Genomic DNA, 22128 nt, shown 5'->3' with positions numbered 1-22128 from the left:
CAATCGTATGACCATACAAATTTTTATTTATACAGCATATATTTTCCTTGATGTTCAGTTTGTTTTCCAGATGATGCATACATCATCAATGTATCTTTTATATATTTCGATATTAGAGAGGAACTTGGGGAACATTTTGGCTTCTAAAAGATGTACCACAATTTCAGCCAAGTCCCCAGATAAGGGGCTACCCATAGGTACTCCTCTTCTTTGAAGGAACATCTTCCCATCCAGTTGGAAACATGAAGTGTAACAAAGAATGTAAGACAGTTCCAGTATTTGTTTGTGGTCTGCACTGTTTACTATCCTAGTCATAAGCCAATCTCATAAACTGCAGAAACAGGGCTCCAGTTTAACTGATGGGTATAGTGTCTTAAAGTCTAAAATAGTAATCCAGAAGCTTTCAGATGATAGGCAGTTCCATATAGCTTCTATTACCTGCGTCAAATTGGCGACTGTAAATTGATAGCCTCTTAGATGTTTAGCTAGGAGCATATGGATTTTCTGCTCTATTTTTCTGATGTGTGTATTGGTTTTGTCTAAAGTAGGTCTAAGTTCCATCCCCTGTTTATGCGTTTTGGCATAGGCAAAGAGTCTGGGAACTGCAGGTGAGGCTACCGTCGCGTTGCCAAGCTGCAACTTTCTTGCTAAACAGGTAAGCGTAAACCTGTGGACTCTTGACTGGATCTTATCAATGAAGTCCTTTCCTATCCATAAGTAACTTAGACTTAGTAAACACTAGTGTTGTGTTGTGTTACAAAGACACTTGGCAAGTTTTCATCAAATTTCTTTATTCAGTTTTATCAACTTAGTAAACACTAGTGTTGTATTGTACTAAGTCTAAATTATAGAAAGAGACATATTTTATCAAACATATCCATAAGTACTTTCTAGCGCCCCATGTTGGACCTAGAAAGTAGTCAGCATTACCTTCTTGGACAATTCTCTGCAAGTCTTCACCTAGTATTGTTGCAAGTGTAATAAAGTAGATTTCATTTGAAATATTTTTTGGGACCCACCAAGATGCAACTTTCCTGTATTCTAAAGCAATGATTTGTAAACTTTTTGCTTGACAGACCATACTGTGAATAAGTTGCAAATAGATGGACAACAAATATTGTGTATTTCATAGAGACGAAAGGTATGCCTATTTCTATTATTTGAAACTGATGTGTCAAATATGTTTGTGAGCCAACTAATTGTGGTATTGTGTATTGTGGTATGGATTTGGCTAGAAATTCTAGTTTGAGCATCAGTAACCCTAAAAAATTATAAAGGATGTTGTCCAAAAACAGATCAAATTTGAAGTGACCTCCTTCTTCATAAAAACAATTTTCTTCACTATTTCTTCCATTCAGGCAATGTCTGCATCATTAAAAAATGTATGGGAATGTCCTGGCCAACTTTCATCTGAAATATTGGCCTGCCCATTTTGAAATTCTTTATGCCACTACTGCACACTTCTTTTTTTTGCGAGGCACTACTCATCATACACTGGAACCATTTCACTATAAATTTTCACCATTTCCATCCATTTACCCAGAAAAGTCAAATGATACTACATTGCTCATATGCAGTCAGTATCTGCAATGCATACAATGCTTCTAAATATTACAGATTGATTCCTTTCCTTAATTAAAGGACTTAAAATTGTGGCTTCATTCCACTTCACAGAACCTCCTCCTCCATAGCATACCTAGTGAGTGCCATAGAAGGTATTCCTTTTTGAACGATGGGTACATTTATGCTTTTTAACTCTTTCTTGACTGGGGTACTGATCTGTCACACCCCCAATTATTAAGCAAATAGGCCAGGGTTCATTGGGCAATTCAATGGGCAATAGGCATTCATCAAAACCCTGTTAAAAATCGATTTTTATAAAATTTATTGACAACAGATGTTGTCACTTTTTTGGCAGCTTCTTGTTTATTGTATGTTTCACATATTTTGTCCAGGCGGTGTTTTGTTGACTTAAAAAATTTTAATTAATGCTTTTTTTTCTTAATTTTTCATTTCCTGAAAATTTTTTATTTCATTTTTAGCATATTCATGCAATAATATTACTATAATAAGTTTATTCATGCTATAATGAGTTTATTCAGCTATAATATGTCGTGTTATAAATTTCAAGTTGTGATCTTCAGTTCTGATATTTTGTATATTTTTTTTATTTTTTATTTTAATCGAAAATATCAGCAAATGTTACATCTATTACTACTGGTAATCATATTTTTATTACAAAAATTTATATTCTTGTTCGATATGAAGTGAATAAAGTATATTAGTTCATTATATTAGTTGATAGCAGAATAAAGTTTTGATTTCAAACAAATGTTTGATATAATGTGCAATAATTTCACAATGAATAAACATACATGCATAATTGTTATATCGAGTTGTAAAAAACAATATTCTACGTCTTCCTGGCTCAGTGCCATCAAAAAATTAGGTAACTAGATAATGTTAATTTTGACAAAAAGTTACAAATTATCAAGTTTAAATGTCAATTCTGATATTTATTATTTTTTTCTTATAAATTTTTCTAATAAAATATATTGAAAACTATTGTATTTAAAACTAAAGATATTAATAAATGTACATGATTTTTTTTCATATGAATATAATGATAATTTGATTTTTGGTGAACTTTTAAAATAATATTGTCTGACTGACCTTGACTGACCTATATTGCCCTCAGCTGTTTTACAAAATAAACATAAATAAGGGGGCATAGCAAAGGGTCAAGAAAGAGTTAATTCCATTCAACAAAGATATTGCTGTGATACCAACATAGTCATGCTGTCGCTTGTCTCTATGATATATTAATCCCTATTGCTGTAAGATATGCTTGGAACAAAAAGGTGATTTTTGTGTATACTTCTTAGATGTCCTTATTTCATTTAATTGAGGCCAAATAGCCACAAAAATATATAGAAAGCTAATATCATCTGCTATTATACCAAGAACATCCTGTGACTCTGCACTTTAAAATGGCAGCATTTAGGGCATTAGTAAAAGACTGTACACGCACAAATAAACATCACACTAACCCCGATAACAATTTCTAATCTTTAATCTTTAATATATTTCTAATCTTTAATCGTATATATCCAAAAGTTAGCCAAATTATTTATGGCAGTTGGTGATGTATTGACTGTATACACATTATATGAGTTTTATGAATTGGCATGAAAAGATTTTTTACTCAGTTGAGATTGGTAAAAAGATAGGATATGATCAAGACATTATAAATTATAACATGTTTATATGGAAAATACAACATGATACAAGAGTCCTAACAACAGTTGCCAAATTGATCAAAACTAAGAAATATATGATTGTGAACTACAATGCACAATCATGCTTCACTCAAAGTGGGTGGCAGTTTAATTAATTATATGTGTAATAAAAGTTATTTTTATGACACACTTTCGGAAATCCCAGAACTGTATATACAATGACTATATGATCTATCCTGCCTACATTCTTTAAACCTAGTATAGCTGTGGTTGCTTGCATTTGGTGTTGTCACTATGTTAAAGATGGATGCACACAAGAGACAAAATTAAGGTGACATTGAACATCAACAACTGCTGCCACTAATTGCCTCTTTTCACCTTCACAATTAAAATGGGTGACTGATTGAACATGTTGTTTACATTCAATATTACATTAATTTTGCCATCTATTTTGTATCTTGTGTGATCTTATGTATATTTCAATTAATTGTTTACTTTTGTAATTACTTTCATTGACTTTCCAGTAAGTTGTTCTTAAAGTTTACACAAAGGTGGCTCATATGCAGTTGCAAATTTAGTTTTAGAAATAAGATAAATCAAATAAAAGACATAATAAATATATAAATATATCTCAAATATTAAACTTTAAATTAAGTAAAACTTACCATTTTTCTTTTATGTCATCATTGGCTATGTAGTCAGAATCTTCAGAATCATCAGAAGGCCACATTTCACCTCCAAAACCAAAGAGAAGTGGTCTTTTTGGATCTCTTTTAATGCCTAATATTCCTTTTGTCAAAGTAGTATTACTCATCCTTATGTTTGTTCATCTTTATATCTGAAAATAAATTATAAAACAACTCAAATACAAATAAAAACATAATGAAATGCATATAATTAATATAGCTTGAGAAATAGATTAATCCAAATAAGATTATTATTACATTAAATATTTGCCGGAACGAATTCACAATTAACAAAGAAATATAATTTCTTGTAAGACTATACATTTACACGAGTCTTTCTCCTTCAGTCCCTTCACACACTATTTAGAGGCAATAACAAGTCTTCGGCGGAACTGACCTTTTATTGTAGGCTACTGTCCACCATCCAATGTAAAACAGTTATAGAGTCCTCTAGTGGTAGCATACGTATTCTTAAAAATAATAATTACATTAAATATTTGCCGGGACGAATTCACAATTAACAAAGAAATATAATTTCTTGTAAGACTATACATTTACATGAGAAAGACTCGTGAAGGAGAAAGACTCGTGTAAATGTATAGTCTTACAAGAAATTATATTTCTTTGTTAATTGTGAATTCGTCCCGGCAAATATTTAATGTAATTATTATTTTTAAGAATACGTATGCTACCACTAGAGGACTCTATAACTGTTTTACATTGGATGGTGGACAGTAGCCTACAATAAAAGGTCAGTTCCGTCGAAGACTTGTTATTGCCTCTAAATAGTGTGTGAAGGGACTGAAGGAGAAAGACTCGTGTAAATGTATAGTCTTACAAGAAATTATATTTCTTTGTTAAGATTATTATTAGTTCATTTCATGTCAATATAGTTTAAAGAAAATATAAAATTTTAATTCAATGTAATTTTTAAATATATTTAAGTTTATTAAATGTATTTTTACAGCATAATTAAAAATTTTCTTCAGGAATTATAACTCAGAAGTAATATCTGTTTCTAAAGAGATGATACTTTAGAAGTAATTTCTTGTAAGATATGCAATGGACTATTTAGGCCAAAGCACTTCTTCTGGCTTTGTTCTCCATGTGTACAATTTACAATGAATTATAATGAACAAAACAAAACTAATTGAATTTTGACAAAGCATAAGTATTATAAAAACCCAGAGGAAACAATGCTCATAAATAAAATTTACACCTTACAAGTTTAATAAAGCAAAAACATTTTCAAGCAAATTGGTAACTGAAGAAGACATATTAATTTTGTTTACAATATCTATCAGAAATATTAAAAGTAATAGCTGACAGAGAGCATGAAAAAAAGAGTTAATTTTCTTTTCTGTTTTCTGTCATCTAATTGATATTCTGTGTAAATCAAATACCACCACTTTAACAAAATAGTACATTTATACAACTTTCAGTACAAACATAAGACTAGTGAAACAAAACAATGTCAGGATATATGTAACCTCAGCAACAGCAATACACTTCTTAAACATTGACAAAATTACACAATTAATTCAAAAATTCTTGATGAATAGTAGCCATTCTTTATTGATAATGTTCTAACACTACATCAACTGCCATGTAACACCAGGCTATTTATTGGTGATAATAATTATAAATTACTAATAAATACATCAGATGCCATCTCATATTAAATTTAACAATTATAATTTAATTAAATAATTTTAGACTAAACTGGAAGAAAAGAATCAGCCCAGAGAGGGACTCAAACTTGCAACTCCCACTTGCCATGCAGATGCATTGCTAATTACACTATCTGGACCTCTGGTCCGATCTCCTCTTCCAGTATATTTAACATTACAATATAACCATCATCGGCTATTACAATGCCAACTGAGAACACATTTAGCACCCTCATCCCGTAAACTCCCATATAACGCTAACTACTGACTGGTCATTAAAGTTGGTTACCAAGTTACAAGATATCTGTCAAGTATATATGCATGATCTAATAACTTTTATTTGATTTCTGAAAATAAATTATGTGATAAAATAAGCAGAGTAGATGAATAAGTCATATATTACTTGACTTTTTGTGTTTATGCAAGTTTTGATTTTCATGCAGAACAAGTGACGTAATACATAGAAGATTTTATGAACTTTTAACTGAATTAGTGAATAAGAAGAAAGACAACAATTCTTATATAACTCACACTCTATTAAGTGAAGTGAAAGATGCAAAAAATGTGGCCATTAAAATGTCTGTTCACTGTAGACATTTGAAGATATATGATGTTTGTATAAGCAAGCTGTATAATGGCCTCTTTATTTCTAGACTTACCACACTCTCATCAGACACAAGACCAGCCTCAATATATCAATTTATTTTTAATAGTAAGCATTGATTGGACTTACAGTCCCTCTTCAGTCTTTTTCCAAATTTTTCACAAAATTGATATATTTACAACTCCAAATCATACAAAGGTATTTTGACATTTGGCAATATTTATTACAGTAGAGCGTCGATAAGTGGAACCAATTGGGGACTGGGGTTCTTCCAGTTAATGATTTGTTCCAGTTTCCGACTTTGTACGAAAAAATACATTAACCTGTCCGATGTTCAAATTTTTCTCCGTTGCGTATCGCTTCCTGTTGAATTTTTCTCCGTTGCGTGTTGCTTTGTGTTGAATTTTCGTCGATTTTAAGCCTAACGAAAATTTTTATAATAATCATCGAGGCTATCGTATCGTTAAAAATTATTTCTGCATTTTGTACAAACAAAATAAATATATTAAAGAATATAAAAAACATGAAAATTATACTTTAGAAGTAAATTTAGTATCAAAAACATTCGATTCAGCACGACACAGTCCGACTGAAAATCGTTCCACTTTCCGGCCATTCCACTTACCGACGTTCCACTTATCGACGCTCTACTGTATTATTTTACAGTGTTCATTAATAAAATAATTTTCTGGATTTACTCATATAACATAGTTTTCAAACAGTTGATATAATAATATCCAATTTATTGGTACTTATTGTATTCATCCTTAATCAAGATAGTATCAGATTTAAAATCATACAAATAAAATCATAAAAAGTCAATTTTTTTAAAAGGTTGGATCAATCATATAAAATATCATCTGCTTATTCTCTACTCTTGTAACTAAGAATATTTCAATTTTATTGGTTTATGTCATTAAAACATTTTAAGAAAACCTTACAACTAAAATAATTAATTTATTTAATTAAAAAATAAACACAAATAAACAAAAAATATAAATTTACATTTCTAATTTTATCGAAGAACTATTAATCTTTAACTCTCTTGATATTAGACAATAATGTTCCTAAAGAACAAAGACAAGAAGCATTCCAATTTACACTCAAACTTCTTTCAATAACTGCTAAATATTCTAACAAAATTATTACACATTTGAGAAAGACAGTATTGAGATAGTCATATACAATAAAAATATAATTATTTCAATTATTTACTTTTTATTTCAGTTTTTTACAAATGTTCAAAAATTTAATGCCACTGAATTCACGATGATAAGCTGAATTATTTAATGCTTGTCTTTTGCCTGTGCCTGAAGATAGCCCATAGAAAATGTTAGAATTTAAAAAAAAAAATCCACTGTTAAAGGTGCATTAAGTAATTCAGCTAAATTATGACAGTGCTAGTATACCTTCTTCATAATGATATAAAGCAATTATTAAAACGGATAACTTATAAGAAATCATTATTACTTTACTATAAGTTAATATAATGAAAAAAAATCTAAAAATTATTTAAACTATAACAGTCAAAGAATAAAAAACTGTTTAAATATATTTTGAAAGATAAGTTTCAAAATAATATTTTATTACAAGCAAACTTAATTTCAAATAAATCTTTTATATTTATTTCAAATAAATATAAACAGCTCATTTAGACCTATAAGTTATCTTGCCACATGGAGATATATAAATATTCATGATCAACTAGACAACAAATCAACAGACACATCATTATGAAAAATTAACAGTCAAGACATCATCTATGAACTCTTATCACATACTTTGAAAAATGGAATAGACTTATTTGAAAACATTTCACCTAGTAAGTTTACATTACATTACAATTTACATGAAAATTATTTTAAATTACCGATGTTTCCACATTTCAGATGCTCAATTGTATTTGCTTTGACTGGAATATTACAAAATTATATTTGACAGAAACAAATTTTTTAATTAATGATGATATTTACATAAATATGTATTGATGAAAGTTTTTCAGATTTGATCATCAAACACTGAAATAAATTATCTCCTAACATGTAAACATATTCATCAAAGAATGTAGAAAAATATAGCTAACATAAAATATAAATTGACAAGTTGACATTCAGTAATTCCAGTATTTGAAATATGCACAAATATTGAAAAAATTAATTTTTTCTATTTAAGACATCTTTAAATAATAACAAAACTAGTAAACTTCAAATAAAAAAAAACAAATCACTTGTAACAAATCAATAAAATACAGTCAAACCTTGCAACACCTTTGAACATCTCGCTTTTCAAAGAATTCAGTTTATGAACAAAATTTTGAACTCATTTTTGTCCCAGTTGTCAAACAAGCTACTTGGCAGAACTGGCCACTGATGGTCAACTTCCTATATTTCTGATGTTAAAGAAAGTTGACAGCTTTACCAATAAATGACAGGACTACTTGCCAAGATTGCCTCTCATCACAATATGAATCATAAATGATGTTGCTATTTAAATTAAATTTCAATGCACATGTGAGAAAGATACTATTTCCATTTTTTGGTGCATTCCACAGTTGAATTTAAATCAAATTAATTAATACAAACTGCATTAATTTGACATTCACGTAATATAAATGGCATTCAAAAATTCATGTTCAAATATGCTTTAGTTAAATTAAATGACATAGTGCAATTAATCTCTCATAAACCTTTAACCGACGTGAAGTACAAATAACTGTCCGAGCAAACGTTTTCAGATCCCTCCTGGGTCCTTCTTCAAGCTACGAATCATTTGTAACAATTAATCAGAATGAAGACCAGCTGTTTGAACAATATTTCAAATTGCAAAATTCGAAAACAGAAAGGAATCACGTGCATACTAGTTTTTGTAAACTAAAGTCATTACGCAATGTCCTGCTTCTTACTAAAATGGCTTATGTATTTTATACAAACAAAAGCTGGTGTCAGAGGGTTATTTATAGGTATTCTGATCCTTTAATGTAGAAGAGGCATTCAATCATCTTTTGCCAAGCTTGCCAAGCTTGATCTTTGTTCTGATTAATCATCGTTACAAATGTTAATTTAACGATGGTGGACTTCACGCCAATCACTGAATAGGCAAGAGACGAGAAAATTAACATCCAGGCGTTAAACTATGTACAAATATCGCTATAATTAGTGGCGCTCAAGAACTGTCAAGCTGCCACCAGATTCCCAAGTATGGAGCTTTCCATCGTTTCAACGCTCACTTCTCAAAAGCGTTCCACGAGTGACAACAGTAACTTTGTGAACAGCCACCTTGTAAGACGGTACTTGAAGACGTCCAATTTACGACTTCTGATCTCGGACAAGGAAAAGAAATTTGTCCTATGTAAAGAAGACGACTTTCTAGCCAGGGCCGTGGACTTCCTCAACCACTCCCACGCGGTAGTCTTACAGTCTGACCCAACTCCTACTGTCCTAAGGAAGACTAGGAAAATAATATCTCTGCCTAGTATTTCTGCTCTTCCTGTGTGCGTGGATCCTCTGTCAAATGTAGCGTGTCCTAGACTCTTTTTTGAAATTAAAACTCATAAGGAGGGTTGGCCAGTGAGGCCGCTGGTTAATAAAAGAACTCACCCAACCTACCACCTTGAAAAGGTGCTTGCCAAGCTACTAAGTGGGCTCCTGCCTTCTTCCCCCTGGGTTACATCTTCCTCCATTGAGGCAAAAACATCAATTTCTTCGGCCTTGGGTAACTTATCCTGTAATGAATATAGTTTTTACAAGTTGGATGTTGTTGCACTCTACCCCTCGGTTCCTCAGTTCGAGGCTGTCATGCTTGCAAATACTCTTCTTGTCAAGGAGTGCTTTACAGTGCAGCAGGTCTTAGAGATACATGATGCCTTGCTTTTCATTACCAAAAACAATTATTTTCGGTTTAATGGGAGGATATACCTTCAAAAACAAGGGGTCCCCATGGGCTCACCGCTTTCTGCTGTATTGAGCAAAGGGTCTTCAATTTCCCCCTCACGATAGCACACCCATTGTTATACCTCAGATATGTAGACGATATCCTTGTGGCTTGGCAGAAGCAGAGGAGGATTTCCTCACCTTCAAAAGTTCACTCACAAAGATTTATTCTACCATCAGCTTTACCTGGGAAAAAGAAAATGAAGGGGTTATTGTGTTTTTAGATCTAAACATCTCCAAATCCCAGGGAGCATTATCGTACTCCGTGTTCCATAAATTCGGCTGCTTACCACCTTTAATCCCTGCTACAGTATTCCAGCTGCAGCATTATGTTAATGCAGCTATTGCACCATTAATTAGAAGGGCTTTTTTGTTATCTTCCAATCAAACAGCTGTCGACATTGAACTTAATGCCATTTGCTCAGCAGTAAACGCGGTGGGGAACACTAATGCAAAGTACAGGTACGTCTTAAACAAAGTCAAAAGATCGCTCTTTCCTGCCACAGCGTTACATGTTCCAAAGGAATGCACGGTAGTCCTTCCCGCATTACCATTCTGTGGCCGAGTCACCATCCGTATTTGCCATGTTTTTAGGCAACACGCACTTTTTCTACCAGTCTCCCCACGGCCAAATCTTAGGAGGCTACTGTGCAATGACAGAGATGCTACCTCTGTACTAGAGAGGTCTGGAGTTTACTCTATCCCATTGGAAAATACTGCATCCGGTATTCACACCCACTACGTTGGTGCGACAACTAGAATGTTAGCTTGTCGTATTTCCAAACACCAACTTTCCATCAGGGCAGGCAAAGGTAATACCGAACTAGCAAGAATGGTGTTACAGCACCTATACACCCCACTGTGGGACCAGGTGGTGATGCTCAGGCATTGTAATAACAGGAGCATCGTGTTTATTTGGGAGGCCTTTCTTACCGCTGCACTAAATCCGTGCAACACACCCACGCTTGATTTGCCTGTTATGTGGGTCAACTTATATAACAGATTAAGGCAATACCTCTAGCTCCACATCTCAGCATTTTATAGCGCATGCGCTACGTCACCACGCACGCATGTTTAAATTTCTTCTCGCTCAATTCCATCGTTGATCTTGTTCCAAAGTTCTAAAGCGGTTTGTTCATTTCATAAAATTTTTGGTTTGAAAAAGGATTTTAACCGTTATTATCTACCTGACAAAGACGAAAATAGTTTCGTCGAAAGCGCTAGTAATTATAGCGATAGTCATACTTAGTTTAACGTCTGGCTGTTAATTTTCTCGTCTCTTGCCCATTCCAAATGATTCGTAGCTTGAAGAAGGACCCAGGAGGGATCCAAAAACGTTTGCTCGGACAGTTATTTGTACTCACGCCGGTTAAAGGTTTATGAGAGATTAATTGCATCTTACTCCAGTGTGTGATGATTCTTTATTAAATGACAAAAATTTATTAATATAATATGAAATATTAGTATTTATTAATACTAGATAGCCAGTTAATTCAAACTAAAAATAATAAAATAATTAAAACCGGCCTTTACACAGAAACTGAAACCAAAGTTGAAATCAATTGAAACACAATATTTTGGAAAGTGTGGATAAAGTACTTATTGTCAGTCTTGATTGATTTGGTTATATTTCATGCAGGCAGTCAGAGTTGAATCTCTATTTATAGCACTTCTTTGTAAGTGTTAAGTTTTGGTTCTGGTTGGTGGTGATGGAACATTTTGCTTTAATATGTATATATAGAATAAGTATAGATATATATAAAATAATAGTATATATATTGCCTTTATAGGTATTTTTATGCACAAAAACAGCTAGAAAGACTTTTTGGGGGGTCATGAACATATTAATCCATGTTATATTGTTTACGGGAAAATTTGTTTCAGTTTCAGAACAAAGTGGTTTTTAAACAACTTTCAGGAATGAATTAAGTTAGAAACCCAAGGTTTGACTGTATATACAAGGTGTCTCCTAAAAAGCAATTCAGGCTAATAGTTCTTCGAGAACTGTCAGTTTTATGTAAATGATGCCTGCTTTCACACATTAACAAGTATGAACTATTCATTGATACCAGTACACTACTAAATTCCCCCTACCTCCCAAAACAAATTATCTCAGCTTCTATTGCAGATAGAACTTCCAATTGTAAAGCTGTAGAGCAGATTGAAATTAGTATAGTCCATATTTTGTTCAATTAAAAAAAAAAGGCAAAGGTTCACTCATACTCCTGAACATTTGAATGGCTGTGTAAATTCAGCCTGTTCCTCAAAAGGTGAATTGTGAGGGCCTGTCAAACACTAACTTACGAATTGAATTGTAATTTTCCCATGTTTGATATTTGACAATATTCATAATTTTCTTTCAAAAATGTTTCCATGAACCTTTGAATAAAAAGCACTGTCTGACTCTAGACAAATTGTAGAGATATAATTTTAGTTAAACTCCTTATCTGTCACTTTAAACAATATAGTGCAAGTATCTTCAACATGTTGCTCATGCTTTTCAACCCAGGGTTTATTTTTAACATCTTTGTCTTTGAATAAATCCTGGGGAATAGAGATATAATTATTTGAATCCTGGGGTTTAATTGAGAAAATACAAAATGAGATACTGACAAAAGACTAAGTATTTATTATAGAAATTAAAGTGTAAAAGTGTAACAAGTCTATATATATTTATTTTTTTTACACTGTTAAATAAGGCTTTTACTTCTTCACATTTATTTTCACATAGTTTACATACCATGATCTCGCAAGATAATAAGTTTCAGATGTTACTAAACATAGACAAAAAAAATAAGTGGTATGAAGATAAAACACTGCAACTATGCCACCCTATTTTTTTAATTGTTAATATTATAGACAATTTCCTCATGCATTTATGTTTGTTACAATTCAAATATCACAATACCACCATATCTTAAAATGAATATGAGGGAATAAAAATTTTATTTAACAATGTAGATGAGTTAATCTACATTGAATTGTTTTCGCTAAACAGGAAATGATGTCACAATTTTTAATCTTGTTTTATAAGCTTAAATGTGAGAACTAATAAATGCTAGTAATGTGGTAAAATAATAATATTAAACATAAAAAAAAAACAAAGCTAAACTAAAATTCCAAAGTTCTGAACCTACATCATTTAGCTCCAGTGACTTGAATCTTATCCACTCAACTATCACCACTCACAGATGTGACACTTTCAGACTTAGAAGATAAATATTAAATTTTCAGTAGCCCATTTTTGGGAAACACTTGAGAAGTAGATTCTATTATTTGGACAAGGAACTGTTTGTATTTAACGCTATGTACTCACCAAATTTCATTTAAATTGGAAACCCAAACGTCTGATTTTCTTCTTGTAAGTGACAGCTTAACATATTACTTTTGCTTTCTAGACACCAAACTGATAAGACCACCAGCACCTTCATTAATTAGTAATAAAACTGCTGGCAATAAATAATTTGAAGTGGCAAAAAAAAATTAAAAACTGGCAAATGGTTGGTGATATTTTAAAATTTTTAAGTGACCCTTGCATATAATATAAAAATTGCTTCATATAAAAACACATTCACATTACATATAAAACACACGCCATATAACTACTCTCTACTGAATCATTTTATATTTTTGTACTGCACATTTCCTTATATAATAATAATAATAATAAAAATAACAAACAGAGCAGTTATTTATTTTGAATATACTATAAAATTAAAATTTTATTACTGAAAAATGATCTTATCATTCTTACAACATTGGCCAAAACTGGTACATCTACCCTGTGTAGTACCAGTTCTGGCCAGAAAACAAATTTAACTTAAAAATATAATCACAAATGAAACAAACTTTTATTGTTAACTGTGTGAACAGTTAACAATAAAAGTTTGCTTTGTTGGACAGATTTGAATATGTGGTGATTATATTTTTAAGTTAAATTTGTTTTCTGGCCAGAACTGGTACACTGGCCAAACTGGTACATCTACCCTATATTTGTATTTAATTAAAATTTATTATTAATAGATTATCAAAAGGTTTTAGTAGGCTTATTAAAACAATATTTTATATCTTTACAATCTGCACCTCAGTTTGCAAGCTTATTTCAAAATGTTTGTGTTGACAAGAATACTTATTTACTAGACACATCACTCAAATGTAAACATTTCTTCTCTTTTAATAATATAACAGAATTTTCAAAAATAAGTTCATTCTGTTTGTTTTAAAACAATATATTCATTCAATGAGCCAAAATCAACTTTGTTTTGTAAATTAACCAATACTAATTTTATCTATATAATTAACTTTATATATTTACAATAAATATATATATAATAAAATTAAACATTAAATATATATTATAATATAATATTTATATATATTATATATATATATATATATATATGGAATTATAATGGATTGGATTTTATAACATTCTTAAAAAATTCTTGTAAATAAAAAGGAAATTTATTCACAATAAATTAATGATAAATAACTGCAAAGAAATAAATATGTAACTCACAGTATTAATAGCAAATTAAATTTATTTAAAAACAATACTCACACCCAAAACCAATCACCAGTGTGAACCAGTGTGGAGTTTTGGGTGTGAGTATTGTTTTTAAACAAACCAGTGTGGTGAGAGAATACATTAAATTTATTTATATAATAATCAGAAAGTATTACTATATTATAATTATTAATATTTGGAAAAATATAATTTTATGTGTAGCAACTGTTATTTAATTTTTCAAATAACAATACAGTGGGTGATCGGTTAACGAAAGTTTCAGGTTCCATGAGCTCTTCAATGTCACCTTCATTAACCTCCAATTTGAGATATCTAGCAATTTTCACAATTTCATCCATAATTTCAGGGACATCATCTGTCTCCCTGAATGCAGAAGGGACACAGCTTTGCCAACCAGAATTCAACTGTCGTTGAGTGACTTCTGACCATGCCATTTGAATGAGCTATATAGCTTCAAAAATATCAAATTTTTCTTTCCAAACATTTTTAATGTCATTGCTGAGGAGAACTGCGATGCTTCAAAACACCGACAAAACAGTGCTCGAAAGTACAATTTCCTGAAACCTGCAATAACCTTTTGATCCATTGGTTGAATCAATAAAGTGGTATTCAGAGGCAGAAACTGAACTGTCAGCCAAGTCTTCCAGCAAATTATCTTCAAGGTCTTTTGGGTGTCCTGGTGCATTGTCCAATAGCAACAGTACTTTCGATGACAATTCATTGGTCTGAAAGTAATCCTTGATGCTTGGAGCACAAACTTCAAACAGCCATTCTTTGAAGAGCCTGCGTAACCCACACCCTTTTATTCGATCTTCACATCACTGGCAGTCTAGTGCTGAAGTCAAAAGAATTTTACTGACCCTGACTGGAATGATGCTGATTATTTGCTGGAGTGTTTAAAAGGTGGTAATTTGTATAATTCTGACTCTGTTCTAAAACATCAGACTCCAGCAACTCCAACTCCACAACACTAGTGTCAAGATTAGTATCTGAACAAAGGCATGCCACAGTGAAACAGATTACCTGCCAGTACAAGAATGGACAAAACAGATATGTTTTGACAAAGACCATGCCATGAATGTAGCATTGACAGGGATTCAATAGCCATCAACCACATGCCATTGCAAATAACACCTTGCATGGGCAAGGGAAAGACATCATTGGACCTTGGATATGTGGAAGAAGGTTGTCAGGAGTGATGAGTCCCATATTATGCTGGTCCACATTGATGGCAGAATCTGAATCTGTCATAAACAGTATGAAGCCGCATCCTCAAGTTGCACAGTTTGGGTTCCACAAGCTGGTGATGATAGTATCATGGTCTAAGGAGTGTTTTCTTGGCAAGACTAGGGCATTTGTTGTCATCCTTGAATAGTGATTGATACAGGAACCTGTTAGGTGATCATCTACACCAATGGTTCTTAACCTTTTTATACTCAAGGCCCACCAAATATTTCATAATTTTTTTGTGACCCACATTTTTTAATAATAATTTATATTTGTTAAATTATCTATAATAAATTGATTTTTTTATTATTACTTTATTTTTTTATATAATAAATGTAAATCATAACTTTTTTATTTCATTATCTATTTAAATAACATTCAAACTTCACAATTAAACATAAGAACTCATTAATTTTTAACAAAGAATAAAATAAGAAACATTTAAAAATTCATAGAAAAACAAAAAATGTTCAAAAATAATTTAATGAGATTTCTGCTGCTGAATATCCTCAACTAATTTGTTAATTCTTGGTTCAATTGTTTGTAATGCTATCTGCAAGAAGGCATATAATCACAATCGATTGCATTTTTTTGTTTTTATATCCACCATAGTTGAGAACCCTTTCTCACACAGATATGTACTAGCGAAAGGCAGCAAATTTTGCATTGCTGCTGAAAACAGGGGAGAATATTCTGCACGAATTTGTATCCAAAATTGGGACACACTTTTAGTTTTGAACACAGAATTCAAATTTCAATCATTTATTAATTCTAATAATGTATCTTCATCAGCTATTGATAAATTGGTATTTATATAATTGTTGTATGGAACTCAAATCCACAGTTTTGTAATGTGAACTTCATCATTAAGAAAATATTTATCAAATTTATCAATTAATTTTAAAAGATGACATTTAAGTAAGGAATTTACATTTTGTTTCTCAAATTGAAATTTTGAATCAGATTTATTGTGAATAGAATAGAAACATTTCATATATATTTGAATCTATTCTTTGGATCCATCTTTATAATTTCATTTTCATAGCCTCAATTTAGTTATACATATTAAAAATATTAGACTGTGATCCTTGCGTAGAGATTCAACTGATTTAGAATTGTAAAAATATCCGCCAGATACGACAGTTTAGCAACCCAATTATTGTCATCAAAATAGCTTGATAGGCAGAATTTTTTTATCACTTAAAAAAAGTTCAACTTTCAGTCTCAATTCAAATAAACGATTAAAGATTTTTCCTCGTGAAAGCCATCTCATTTCTGTGTGAAATAGAAAAGAAGTATTATCTGCACCAACTTCTTCACAAAAAATTGAAAACAATCTTGAATTTAGTGCATTTCTTTTTATGAAATTTATAATTTTTACTGAAATCATAACTTCATTCAATTCTGTACTCATTTCCTTGGAAGCCAATTGTTCCCTATGAATGAAACAAATCGATGAATCTACAGATATTGCTAACAGGAGCATCTGCTCCTGTTAGCAATATCTGTAGATTCATCGATTTGCAATAAAAACAATTTTTAATATTCTACTTAACTGCTTCAGAAGATCATTAGCTATCAATATAGTCCTATTACAAATTGTATCATTTGACATAGGTATTTCCTTAATTTTGTTTGACACAAATGATTCAAATAGTTCTTTACAAATATTAAACATGGCAGGTTTTAATAATTTTTCGGTTATTGTAAATGGTCTTTTGCTTTAGCAACGTGAAGAGCTGCAATAAATGAAGCTTTTAATAATTCTTTATTTTTAGTAGTTGTCACATTTATCACATTTTAGTAGTTGTCTTTTGATTTTTTAATTTGTCTTTTTTTCTTATAAAAAAAATCCTGCGTTTTGTTTTTATATTGTTTGTGCTTAGAATTTAAATGCCTCAACAATTTATTTAGTTTCATTGCTTCATTGGAGAGAACTACACAGCAAATGACGCATTGTGGTTTTGTAATTCTTTGAACTTCTATGCTTATGAACCCATATTTGATATAATCACGATTGTATTTACTAATTTTAATGTTACTTAATTTTATACCTTTAGTTTTAGGACTTGTGGTTTTTTCTGTTGCATTTTTCACTGTATCACCATCGGAACTTTCACTAGTATTTTCTTCACTATATTTTCTTTTTGAAAGTCCCGGTCCGCGATTACTTACATTAAAAAAATTTTCTAACGTTCCTTTCTGTTTTTTGTTCATTTTTATGGGTTAATTATAAATAATTAAAACTAAACACAATATAAGAAAGAAATGCATGTAAAATTACACTTCACTCTGACACCGGGGATGAAATACTAAAAACTGAACCTGTTACCGGTGTAATTTGCATGAAAAAATCTTCTTTCCACAAACGTTTTCAAGCTTTCCAAATAGCTCTTCTTCAGGTAGAGAAAAAATTCCGACGAAACACTTCAAAAAAGGAACGTAGACATTTAAATAAAAAACCGAATCTAAAAATAGAACGCAGATGTTTAAAACAAAAATATGGAGCTAGCATAACGAACATTAAGGTGGTCATGCGCATTCGTGCGCTGATGTTGGTATTTATAGATCGTTGTTTATGAGGGCCTGCCACGCTATAGAAAGATTAATCTCATCCTTCCAATTTATACATGTGGTCTGGTGGTTAGCCTTACAGATGGATATAGCTTCCCGCTATTTTAGTTGCTCCAGGTGGGGCGTAGTGTCGATGATGTCAGCTTTGTCGAACTCCGGTTCTATATCGGGATCAGATGCAAAGGTGGTTAGGGCCGTGGTGTACCGCCCGTGCCGAAGGTCCGCTTGATGTTCTTGTACTCTGGTATTTAAAGATCGCTTGGTTGAGCCGATATATACAAGGCTCTCGTTACATCTGTTATCTTTCAGCGGGATAGAGTACACGCCAGGAAGCCTGCCACGAACTGGACTGCCTTTTCCATTTCTGAGGATGTCGTAGATTGTCGGGCATCTTCTATAGGCTATTTGTAATTGTTGTTTTCCAGCGATCTCAGCGTATATAGCTTTAACATATGGGTTAAAGGTGACTGGGAGGCGTGTACATTCATCCTGGCCAGTGTTGGTCTTCGTGCGCGTAGTGGGTGCGTATTGTGAGCGTTGAAGTCGCTCAATTAGACGGTGTGTTAGACCATGGTAACCGTGCTTGGCTGCTATCCTCTTGATATAATTCAATTCGGTGTTGAGGGCTTGCGTGGTGAACGAGTGGGAAAAGGCCCTTTTAATCAAAGTATTAAATGCTGCAGCCTTGTAGGTGAATGAGTCAGATGAACCCACCGGTATGTATATAGAGTCGGCATAAGGTTTACGGTATACCGACGTGACGATGGCGGATCCTTCTACTTTAATGTTTATATCCAAAAAATGGACCTCAGTATTGCTAGATTGTTCCATTTCCAGCGTTAGGCCGTAGGAATTATCGTTAACGGTTTGTACGAAATTTGAAATGTCAGGTATTGTCTTCCACATGATGAGGATGTCGTCCACATACCTCCTATAGAGTAAGATGTTCGGGAGGAACAGCGGAAGTATTTTTTGTTCCAGTTGCCTAACGACCATTTTGCATAGGTCCCCGGATACTGGGCTACCCATGGGGACTCCTCTTTTTTGTTTGTAGACTTCTCCGTCGAACGCAAAGATAGAATTATAACAGATCAGATGGGCTAATTCAATGACTTGGTGGTGTAATGCTTGTTCTTGAGTCAAATTAAGCAAAAGGTCCCTAAGGGAGCAAAAAGCTGGAGGGAGCTCCACCGATGGGTACATAGATTTAAAGTCTAGCATGGTAATATACTGCGGCGTCAAAGATACAGCCCGAAGGAGGTGGATGAGCTCAACTGGGTTATCAATGGTATATGGGTAGCCCTTGAGGTGGGGAGAAAGTAACCTCACACAAAAAACCAAGAACAGTGTGTTATCACATATAATTACAATATTCACAAATGTTTTCAAACATAAAAGTTCTTCATCAGGTGAAAAACGGACAATTTTTAAAAAAACGTTCGATGGAACAGATTTTCGAAAGAGCCGTGCACAAGATTCGAAATGTTACTCATGCTGATGTCGTCACCGCTGCGCGTGGGCGGAAGTGGAAACTTTCCTGTAATGTCATCCGTCATATATGAGCATTTGCCATGCGATGGATAACGATAACTCCTCTTTGCTGTTAATACATTTTTTATCCCGGGCGGTTTTGTGTATGTGTACTGCCTCCATCCATCTCAAATGGTGTATAAGGGGTGTGGTGTGGATGATCCTGGCCTCGTCAAACCTTGGCTGAATATCCGGTTCCGTGGCGTAATGTGCCAAAGCGGTTGTACATCTTTGGTGACGGATGTCTGCTTTATGCTCTTTAATTCTCGCTACTAGCGATCTTTTAGTGGAGCCGATGTACCATAAGTCTTCGTCACACCTGTGGTCTTTCAGCGGGATGGCATACACTCCAGGTAGCTGGAATTTTTTCTCTACCTGAAGAAGAGCTATTTTGAAAGCTCGAAAACGTTTGTGGAAAGAAGATTTTTTCACGCAAATTACACCGGTAACAGGTTCAGTTTTTAGTAAAGAAATGCACTATTATTCGATCTAAAGTTAATGCTAAAACTAAACTAAAACTAAAACACCCACAACTTGTGGTAAAGATTTTGATATCTTTTGCAAAAATATTTAAATTTTCAAAACCTACTACTAAGCCTACTATTTTTCCTAATTATTTTTAAAATTCCAAGCATTAATAGTTTCTTAGAATTACTTTGAAATAAAAAAAGTAAATACTGCAGTGTAAGTAGCATATTTGCATTTATTTCTTCTGTACTAACAAAGTTGTATGTAGGAAGAAATAAGAAATAAAAAAAACTAAATAGGAAAACTTTATCTTTCTTATTTCACTTTTCAATAAAATATTCGGTTATACATCAATTTTCTTTTTATTATATTCTGCAAATTCACACCGGCAAACTTCTTATGGACCCCCAGGGGCCGCAGCCCCCTTTTAAGAATCACTGATCTACACCCATATCTCCAGGCTGTTTCCTGACAATGATGCCATGTCTCAACATGACAATGCACTGCATCAAGAAGCAAGGCTCACTCGGGAATGGTTGGAGGAACAGGACAATGAATTCCACACACTACCTTGGTCTCCAAATGCCCTCATGGTGCAACTTTATAAAAAATGTATAAGATATACTGGAACGTGTGGTGAGTTTGTCATCTACTTCTCTGCGAAACATGCATCAACTGACAAAACTGCTTCAGTTAAGAGCAGAGGATTAATTCTTTTTACCTCTACATCCTTAATATAAAAACAAAAAAGAAAAATATTGTCTACTTGGACCTTGTTTATAAATAAGACTTATTATACTGGTATAGTTTCTGATTAGAAGAGAGAGGAAGTTTGTTTTCACATCTGATTGAGAGTTCCTCTCTTTGCTAATCAGAAACTACACCAGTACAATAAGTCCTATTTATAAACAAGATCCAAGCAGACAATATAGAAACAAAAAATAACAGGATGTTTGGCATCTGGCAGAGTGCATACCCTGGTGTTTGCAATTCATGATCATGATCATCCAGAAAGGTGAACTAACACATTATTAGGCAGGTGTTCCTAATGCAGTGATTATTCAGTTTACATTCTTATTATTCAGAAACTGTAAACAAAATTCATCAGATAAGCAATCATGATTGTTTTGAAATTCATGAAATATATATTACATATCTCAGAATCATCTACTGTAAATATAGTTTCAGTTTCAATTCTATTTGTAAATATTTTTGTCCATTTAGAATACTACTAATATTTCTCTATTAATTCAAAAAAGTTCATTTACTTCATAAGCCTCTAAACTATAATCTTTATATATTTTTGGCATAATTGTCTTCATATATACCTTAAAAAGTTTCTAAAATACAAATTTGATCCTTTGAATTAGTAAATGAATGAGTAACATTTAAAAAAATCTAATATACTATATTTTTAAATATAGTATATTAAAAATTTTTCAGATACAATGAAACCTTGCTTAATGAGCACCTCGCATAGCAAGCAAAACAAAAAAATGACTCACTTAACAAGCAATGTTTTGCATAACAAGTGACCAGGAGAGGGGAAAGTCCTGGATTGTGCACATGCTCCATCAGTCTGTGTTTAGCACTCATTCCACTAGCATCTTAGTGTTGCTTGTGATCACACATTTTTCCAAACTTGTGTTCACACATATTACTTATAAACATCA

The 22128-nt window shown here is 32.4% G+C and overlaps 2 protein-coding genes across 2 annotated transcripts in view; both read right to left on the bottom strand.

Annotated features, from left to right (window-relative positions):
* Window positions 1-22128, bottom strand: part of LOC136978118 (F-box and leucine-rich repeat protein 13-like) — a gene marked incomplete at its 3' end in the record, with an annotated part of 38474 nt that overhangs the window by 4423 nt on the left and 11923 nt on the right. Inside the window, exon 2 of the mRNA XM_067273778.1 lies at window positions 3905-4077. Within this exon, the coding sequence (XP_067129879.1) occupies window positions 3905-4053 (149 nt within the window). The remainder of the gene's footprint in view (window positions 1-3904; window positions 4078-22128) is intronic.
* Window positions 18557-19453, bottom strand: LOC136978117 (uncharacterized). Its single transcript, XM_067273777.1, has one exon. It carries the CDS (start codon window positions 19451-19453, stop codon window positions 18557-18559), a length of 897 nt encoding a protein of 298 aa, XP_067129878.1.

Source organism: Centruroides vittatus, unplaced genomic scaffold (assembly GCF_030686945.1).
Source record: "Centruroides vittatus isolate TY-2023 unplaced genomic scaffold, ASM3068694v2 contig_489, whole genome shotgun sequence".
NCBI classification, from domain to species: domain Eukaryota; kingdom Metazoa; phylum Arthropoda; class Arachnida; order Scorpiones; family Buthidae; genus Centruroides; species Centruroides vittatus.
The sequence above is the reverse complement of the archived record's forward strand: the minus strand, read 5'-3'. Positions and strand labels throughout refer to the sequence as shown.